The 9,175-nt window shown below is 34.9% G+C and overlaps 1 protein-coding gene across 1 annotated transcript in view; it reads left to right on the top strand.

The window, feature by feature from the left end:
• SHOC1 (shortage in chiasmata 1) overlaps positions 1 to 9,175 on the top strand; it is a 123,871-nt gene that overhangs the window by 94,223 nt on the left and 20,473 nt on the right. The window contains 3 exon segments of the mRNA XM_017855476.1: positions 1,770 to 1,948; positions 3,221 to 3,293; positions 8,463 to 8,532. Of these exon segments, the coding sequence (XP_017710965.1) occupies positions 1,770 to 1,948; positions 3,221 to 3,293; positions 8,463 to 8,532 (322 nt within the window).

Genomic DNA, 9,175 nt, shown 5'->3' with positions numbered 1-9,175 from the left:
AAAAAAAAAAAAAAAAAAAAAAAAAGAAGAAAGAAAGAAAGAAAAGAAAAGAAATAATATTTATGGAGGTTGGCTTAAACAATATTTATCTTTAAGTAGTGTAGTCTATAATTTACCCTAGTTAAGTGAGACCACTGAGAGCTTTATACTTGGACAGAATTCTTTCTGTTCCTCTAAGAAATGCATTTACTAAATCATACTTTGGCATTACTATTTATCTACCTATAAAAGTAAGATTCTTGTTGGAAAACTAACTTCTTAATCTCCAGGTACCAAGCCATATGAATAATCTAGTTGCTTCGGACATTTTTAGTAGAGGGCTTTCTCATTCCTCTATACCTCTTGAAAGCCAAGATCAAGTTAGGTTGTCCTTTCTCTCTGTATAATGGCAGAGGAAAAAAAAATCCATGGAGGTCTGGCTGCCTGCCCTGCCCACTCCCAGAATTCTGTGTTTTCTCCTAGCTTCCAGTTTGCTCCCTCTCCCAACCTGGCAAGGTAGTGAGTTTTAGGTTCAAATAATAGAGTTTCTCTTCTGGGCTTTAACCCAGAAATAAATTCAGTATTTATTATGGAATGTGATAGGTATTACAACAAAGATATATGGTAGTGGCACAAAGGATAGAGACTACTATCCTTAAGATGAATATGTTTTAAAAAAAAAAAAGGTAGAAGTTTGCCAAGTAGATACAGTATAAAAGAGTATTCTAGGCAGAATTAAGAGCCCAGAGGAATGGACCAGTGGAAATATTGCCAACAGTTCCATGCGGTTAGATTGAAGAGGACAAGGTAGAGGGCAAACGGGAGCTAAGCCTGGAGAAATAAGAAAAGACCAAATCACGGAGAGCCCTTTAAGCTACACAGAAGAATTTCAGGGATGCTACTGGATTACATTTATTTTTCAAAAGGTTAATTCTGATGGCAATATGGAGAATCAGGGGGAGGTCTGAAGATGAGGAGGCAGAAAGAACATAAGTCAGTCTCTAAGTTGCCCATCAGTCTAGCAATTTTAATATAAAAATAGAATTAATATGCACACATACATAAAACTTGTACATAGACATTAAATTTTTAAAATTTATTATTTCATTTGTTACCCAAATATTCATTAAACACCTGATCTATGTAAGTTACCATGCCAGGTGCTCTAGTGCAGTAATTCACAAAATTCTATGCAGCAGAATCACATGGAGAGAAATCATTAGGACACAATCTAGAGGTACTGAATATGAACCTTCAAGGATGAATCTATGTTTAAAAATGCCCTTAGTGAGCCTGAATTAGGCACTGCTGTTTTAGCAGCCATATGAATTAAATATGTACAAATATCCCATGTTCTACCCTGAAAGAGCTTATAGGCTAAGTGATATACATAAATAAGCAGATATCAAGTACAAAAGTTGTAGAGATAAAATGCCAAAAAAATTCCACTTAAGTAGCCTTTCAACAGGACTTCCATGTAAATATAGATCCTGGGATTTAGGAAGAGTGCAATAGCATTCAACAAGCCAGGAGGCAGGATAGGTTCTATATTCAGAAAGTATGTAGCATATATTAATGTGTATATATATAGCTTAAAAGAGATATGTAGTACATACTTTTAAGCTTCACTCAAAGTTTTATTAGTCAGTATCTTGGATCAAAATCAGAAAACAACTAAAGGAAATTTAAACTGTCTCTGCTTTGACTCATTTTCTTTCAGCCTTTTTTACCGTGGAGTTTCTTAAAAAACAAAGACTTAGACAATTTTTTTTCTAATTTTGCTTCAATAGGATATTTGTCAAAGGCAAAAGATATCTACAATAGCATTTTAGGCCCCCATTTGGGTGACATTTGGAGACAGCTGGAAATTGTACAGTTTATTAGGGGGAAAAAGCCTGAAATCAACTACAAGATACAAGAATTGCAATGTCAGATACTAAATTGGATGCAAAGTCAACAGCAAATTAAGGTTAAGTATTGGAATAAAGCGGGTAAAATAATCAGTTTAAGTAAGAATTGGATGTAAGATACATTTTTGCATTTAACTTTAAAATTATGAAGTAGTCTATACTACTTAGTCCCTTGATGGTTTAGTCCTTGAATAAGGTAACAGAACAGAATCAGAACCGTAGAAAGGATGATTTGCATCATTATTCATATCTCAAATTTAAAAATACTTTACCAGTATGGGCAATATAGTGAGACCTTGTCTCTATAAAATTTTTTTAAATTAGCCAGGCGTGGTGGTGTGCACCTATAGTTCTACCTATTAGGGAGGCTGAGGTGGGAGGATCTCTTGAGCCCAGGAGGTTGAGGCTGCAGTGAGCCATGATTGTTCCACTGCACTCCAGCCTGGGAAAAAGAGCCAGACCCTGTCTCTAAATAAATAAATAAACAAACTTTAGTTTTTATTATGCATGGTTTTCCTATGGATTGGTTCTCCAATTGTCAGAAATTTTGTCTGGTACTTATATAAGTCCATGAACATATACATAATAATATAACTCAATGATTTATTTTAAAATACCGAGCCAGAATCTCATATGATTCCACCAAAACAAACATTTAGTTTTATGCCTTGGATTACATTCACAATTATTTGCCTACCCTACATCAAGCATACAAAGATTGCATTAATGAAGTTTTAACAGAAAATGCTTTTAAAATCTTATGAAGCAGAAAAGCATTTCAAATGGTTTACAGTAAAATCCAGATACAAATTTATGTGGCCTTTTCTGATTTTCGCTCTGTGCCTCCTATTTCTTAACCACAACTTTATAGTTTCTAGGGTAATAACTTTCTTAAGTCATTAAAATTATTTAATCTAAGTGAGAAATTTGAAATTGAAACTGATTTGCTCTCCCCACCTCTCCCCCACAAAGCTGTAATGGTAAGTGGGAAAATATAGCGGTAGATCACTGGTTTTCTCCAATAAATTTAAACGTGTGAGTTGAATTTAACACTAACAGAGACAACCTATATATTGATAGTCACATATGTGGGGATACTTGAAGAATGCTAAGAATGCCCTACCCCAAAATATTTTCTTCACTGATATTTGATCTTAACAGAATATATTCCTTGTGTTTAAGTATTGACATCTTTTACAACAGAAATATTTGCTTTGTAATCTTATTGTCATTAGTTTCATAGGACCAATTAAAGTGTGTTATTTTGTCACTGTATTAAAACTGTGAAAAGAATAATCATTCACACATATATGAAATTTTATTTTGACTAGGTACTGATTATAATAAGAATGGACTCAGATGGTGAAAAACATTTACTCATTCAAATTCTTAACAAAATAGAAGGTAGGCAGTTTTAAATTATGCTTCATTTGATAACAAATGCTTGAACTTATAAAAATGTATTGATCTAACCAGCTTTTAAAATTAAGACATAATTAACATAGTATAAAATTCACCCTTTGAAAGTGTATAACTCATTGGGATCTAACCAGCTTTTAAATCAATCTGGACTATAAGTTTGCAGTTTAAATATACTACAAGGTGTTTATATGTATTTGTTATTACTAATAATTGACACCTTTTATTGATTGCCTACTAATTGCTAAATAATATTAGCTACTTACAACTCTATGAGTAGGTGTTATTAACTCAGTTTTACAAATAAAGGAACTAAAGTTCATGCTAAAGGTGATGTAGCTTGCCAAATCTCACATGTAGTTAGGGAATCAGGACTTGAAACTAGGACTCTCGTTTTAGTATCATTCTTTCTTCAACTCTCAGTTCTTCAGTTCTCTTGTCTGTTTTCCTCACTTATTACACTTTTCTACCCACTACTGCTCCTTCTGTCAACCCTTTCCACTTTGTGCTGTAGAATCCATTGCTTGTTATGCAAACTCTTCTCATTCTTCATCTCCTTTGTCTTAACTGAAGCCCAACTTTCTCCATGATACTACTTCCTCTCATATAAAAGCTAATCATTTTCTCTACATATATATGCCTCATAGAGATGAGAAAGCGATTTCTTGCTTTCCATTATCACTTTCAAAACATTATTCCTCCACCTTTTGAGGCTGTGCCATATTGCCATACCATTCTCTACCACTCATCATCTCCTAACCACCTGGTCATTTCCCATTATGCATGGACAATTGTGTACCTAGCTCATGGTATTCTTTACACTTCTAGTCCTGTCATTATTCTAGGTGTCTTTAATGTTCCTAATGTGAATGATTCATTCAACACCCTGGCCTTATAGTTTCATTGGCCTCCACAACAAAAATTATATTCATCTTCAGTTCCTTGGCTATGCCATGGAACTTGTGATAATGCATAACTGTCCTACCTCTGAACTTTAAATTCTGATACATTGCTCTTTGTCTATACCTATAGCTCTTTCATGATCTTCAACATCTTAGAGATCTATAATCCACCAGTTACTTTTTTTGTTTCATCTCCTTTTCTTTCCAGACTCAGTGATTTGACCCATCACTTTAATCAGTCTTATGCTTCTATTGTACTTTTCATTTAAACCTCAATCCTGAATCAATCAATTCATTTAACTTCTCTATTCCTACACCTGAGATGCTGAGCACTATTGGAGAGAATCACACAGCCATATAGATTGGTACTACTACAGACTCATGCCCTCTAAATTTACCTGGGCTCTTAAGACGTCTTAACAATCTTTTTATATATTCTTAGTTCCACTCCTGTTTTCCGAATGACTATACCAAAAACCCCTACTATGTTAACCCATCCTTTCATTTTTTGGAAGGGAATTGTGCCTTCTAATTTTCATTAATCATGTAAGTATCCTCCTCAGTTTCCTTCCCTACCATTGTTGTAGAAAAACCAGGCTCTTGTCACATGACCAGAAAAGATTAGGCGCAGACACTTTGAAGGGTGAGGAGCAGAATTTATTGGGTGAAAAGGAAAAAACTCAGCAAAGCAAGAGGAGTTCCTGTTAACAGGCCCCCATCTCACAGATTGAATCCCAGGTTACCACACAGGAACAGGAGAGGACAGGATCCTCCCTCCTGCAAACAGCAGGAACTTCCCAAGGCCTCATCCCATCTTCCCAGCGCGCAGGTGGGCATTATTCAGAAAGAATCAGTCATGAAAGGTTGGGCTTCATCCAGGACCGGCAGTCTGGTTTTTCAGCCTTCAGGCTGTTTTAGGCTTTAAGGAGGGGTTTCGCTGGGGGACCATTGGCTGCCTCCTGTCTCTATCACCATTTACAGACTTGCCTGCATTTCTCTCTGTTCTTTAGCCTTTCCTCTTTTCTCTATAGAAATGAACCACCCTTTGAAGACCAGTCTTTCACTTGTGCTTTGGATACCATCTCCTCCTGCAGTCTCAAGTACTTTGTTCCATCAGTTACTTCCTAGTCCAACCTTTCTCTTTAATGACTGTTTTCCTTAATGTTTAAGTCCTTCAGTCTTAAAAATAAAATAATATACCACTGTCAACCTATGTCACTGTTTGGTTACCATTTCTCTTCCCTCTATAAGCTGCATCTTTTGCCATCTTCATCTCCTAAAATAGTTCTTTACTCTTACCTTACCAAATTATTTATCATGCTGTTTCATATCTCTATGCCTTTATACCTCCTGTTCCTGCTATAAGAGTACTCTTCCCCCTTCTTTAGGAAGTTAACTCCTACACATTTTTAAAAAGTTAATTAAAACATTTGTTCAGGAAGGCTTGATTTCAATGCTTTTCCTCTGTGCTCTCAGGCCATTATGTGCATCCTTCTAAGGCACTACTTCCCATCCCAGGCTATAAGGGTGTTATCACCCTTAGAAATGATCTTCTTATCTGTTTGTTTTCCTCGCTAAAATGTCTGCTTTTGGGGGATTCAGATCATACCCTAATTTATATTCCTAGCACTCAGGAAAATGCCCACAACATAGAAGGCACTCGATTAAAGTTTATTGAACAAATGAATGTGCCAATTAGTGCCTCTCTATATACCTAGTACACACTAAAACTGGTGAAAAAGATTGAACTCAAATATACAAATATAGCAACATAGATCTGCTCATCAGTGCAGGAAGTAAAGTTAACTAATGTTTTAAATTATAGTGATGTGAGAATGGAAAGGTCTTTCAAGCAGAGTCTTATAAGGTGCTATTTCTTGACAACGTTATCATGTATCCAGAGTCCAGATTTGTAAACTTGGATCTTACTATTTCATTCAGTTTTCCAATCCTGGGAAGATGAGTTTGTATCCACCAAATTCATAAAATCCTTACTAGTACCAAAACGTTAGAGCAATAGTTAACAATTATGGGGCTGAGACTACCACAGTTGTCTGTAATCAGGGTAATTGGAAACATTTTTTTAAAAATCAAGAAAGTGCTGAGCAATATTTGCACTGTAAAAGAGACTTGGATAACCGAAGGAATGTTTTTGTGAAGAACCTGAGGAAATATGCCTGCTCCACAGAGAAGAATATTTAAACCTACTTAGTGGGACACCTTCTCCTTTAATGTTACTGAAGATACACTGACAGATTTGTTTTTTCAGTTTTAGTTTTTGTGGGTACATAGTAGGTGTATAAATTTATGGGGTATATGAGATGTTTTGATACAAGCATGCAATGTGAAATAAGCCCATGATGGAGAATGGGGTATCCATCCCCTCAAGCATTTATCCTTTGAGTTACAGACAACTCAGTTACGCTCTTTGTTTTTAAATGTACAATTAAGTTATAACTGACTACAGTCATCTTTATTGACAGATTATCACTCTGTCACATATCTAGGTTTCATGCTGAATACTGCTGTCTCTTTTGGCGTTCGGTATTATGTAATCGCTGAGCTTGTTATCTTCATTTCAACAATATCTACTGACACAAAAAGTTTGAATCTATAAACTGGAAGATGTTTTACTCTTTTCAGGATGGCAGTTATCCTCAGTTTCTGGAGGCGAGGACTTTTCTGCCTAGTGTTAGAAAGTAAAAATGTAGTTCTGTTTTCTATGTGTTTGTAAGATCTAGTACTGCACTCACCAAGTAATTAATCTGCTTTGGGATCATAACTAATACAATCATTTAAGCAGATTAGGTTTGTTTGTTTTTTTTTGTATTTCGTTTTTTGTTTTTTTGAGTTTCACTCTTGTTGCCCAGGCTGGAGTACAATGGCGTGATCTCAGCTCACGGCAACCTCTGCCTCCCAGGTTCAAGCCATTCTTCTGCATCACCCTCCTGAGTAGCTGGAATTACCGACCTGCACCACCACGCCCAGCTAATTTTGTATTTTTTTTTAGTAGAGGCAGGGTTTCACCATGTTAGCCAGGCTGGTCTCGAACTCCTGACCTCAGGTGATCCACCCGCCTCAGCCACTCAAAGTGCTAGGATTACAAGCATGAGCCACTGCACCTGGCCAGATTAGGTTTTAAATAGAAGAATCACCTTATGAATTATAAAAGAGAAATAGTACTCACTTCTTATCACTACTAGAACTATTGTCATGTCAAGTAAAGTTATATGAAATTATTAACCATTACTCTCATTATTATTATATCATACCTTTGTCAACTTTATGGTTGAAAAAATACACTAATAGAGTATATAATTTATTTGAATAGAATTAGCTATTCTTGAATCAATTATGTCTACCAAAAATAAATTGTGTGGATAAGTACAGAATATTTTGAAATTTATTATATTTTATTTAAACATTAGTAAAATAAGAAATTTAAAGTATGAGAAGCAAGAGTGAATCTAAGAAACAGTTCCCAATAAGTCTTCTGCTTCTAAATACTCAGTAGAAAGAGAATAAAGGCATTCCTATTACATTGAAATATAGTCTCTTATTTAGTTATGTACTTAAATTTTTGGCTAAAGAACAAAGATAAAATCTATCATGATATTTAGCAAAATAAAGTTAACTGCACAGGATTGGTGAGTGTTTAATTTGCTTACTTTAAAATTAAGTTTTTGTGGGGTGTGGTGGCTCATGCCCGTAATCCCAGAACTTTGGGAGGCTGAGGCGAGGGTTCACTTGAGGTCAGGAGTTTCAGACCAGCCTGATCAACATAGTGAAACCCTGTCTCTACTAAAAATACAAAAATTAGCTGGGCATGGTGGCAGGCACTTGTCATCCCAGCTACTCGGGAGGCTGAGGCAGGACAATTCCTTCAACCCAGGAGGCGGAGATTGCAGTGAGCCAAGATCACATCACTGAATTCCAGCCTGGGCAACAAAGCAAGACTCCATCTCAAAAAAAATAAAATTAAATATTAAAAAAATAAGTTTTTAATCCATGTTACTATTTTATATAATAAATTTAGAATTTCCATGTTCTATGTATACACACAAGAGAAATATTGGTTATGGTTCAAACTTTCTGATATGCTAAACTTAGAAAAATAATCTAGCAAATTGTATTTTAAGCAGTTTTGTTATTCACAGATTTTTAACTCATTCTTATGGTAGTGAAATACATGACACACCAAAAATATGTATCTGAACAAGACACTGAGAAAAGCATTCTTTTTTTCCAACAGGTTTAACACTGACTGTCCTTCATTCAAAAGAAAGAAAAGATTTTCTGGAATCTGAAGGTGTTTTAAAGGGGTAAAAATTCATTCCTTCATCTATGAGGAACAAACATACCAGTTTCACAGGAAAAGCAAAATCTTCCTAGAAGTTAACTTTAAAAATTTAACAAAATCTGAAATTAAGCAATGCCTCTACCCTCTTCCTGAAAAATGCTTTACGTAGGGCACTTTAATTCTGATCACTGTCCTGTGTATTATATGTTATTAGCGTCCAGAAATTTAATTCAATCTTATTTTAATGTCCCCAAATAATAATAATAATATTGTTATTGTAGTACAGAAGTGCCTATTTAGAGTATATTTGTACCAGTTTCTTTGCTCAGCATTGTTTTTTACATCTTCTTTCTTCGGGGTTCTCCTTCTTCCTGAAGTATATCCTTTAGAAATTCTTTCAGTGAGGGCCTGCTAATAATAAAGCAAGGGTTGAATTGTGTAAAACTCTTTATTTTGCCTCATTTTACATAGAAATTATTTTTTTCAAATATTGGGATCCAAATAATAAAAAACATATAAATCAAATAGAAGCCCATAAAAACTGGACATAGATACTTTTTAACTTCTAGAGTGTTCTAGATAGAAAGCAGCAATAGAGAATTTTAATTATAGTAGGTGGTATGTTTTATGAGATTTGAAAATGTTTATGAGATTTTATGAGATAA

The sequence above is a fragment of the Rhinopithecus bieti genome, unplaced genomic scaffold (genome assembly GCF_001698545.2).
Source record: "Rhinopithecus bieti isolate Rb0 unplaced genomic scaffold, ASM169854v2 scaffold_41649, whole genome shotgun sequence".
NCBI classification, from domain to species: Eukaryota; Metazoa; Chordata; class Mammalia; order Primates; family Cercopithecidae; genus Rhinopithecus; species Rhinopithecus bieti.
Note: the sequence above shows the minus strand (reverse complement) of the source record. Positions and strands in the feature narration are given on the sequence as shown.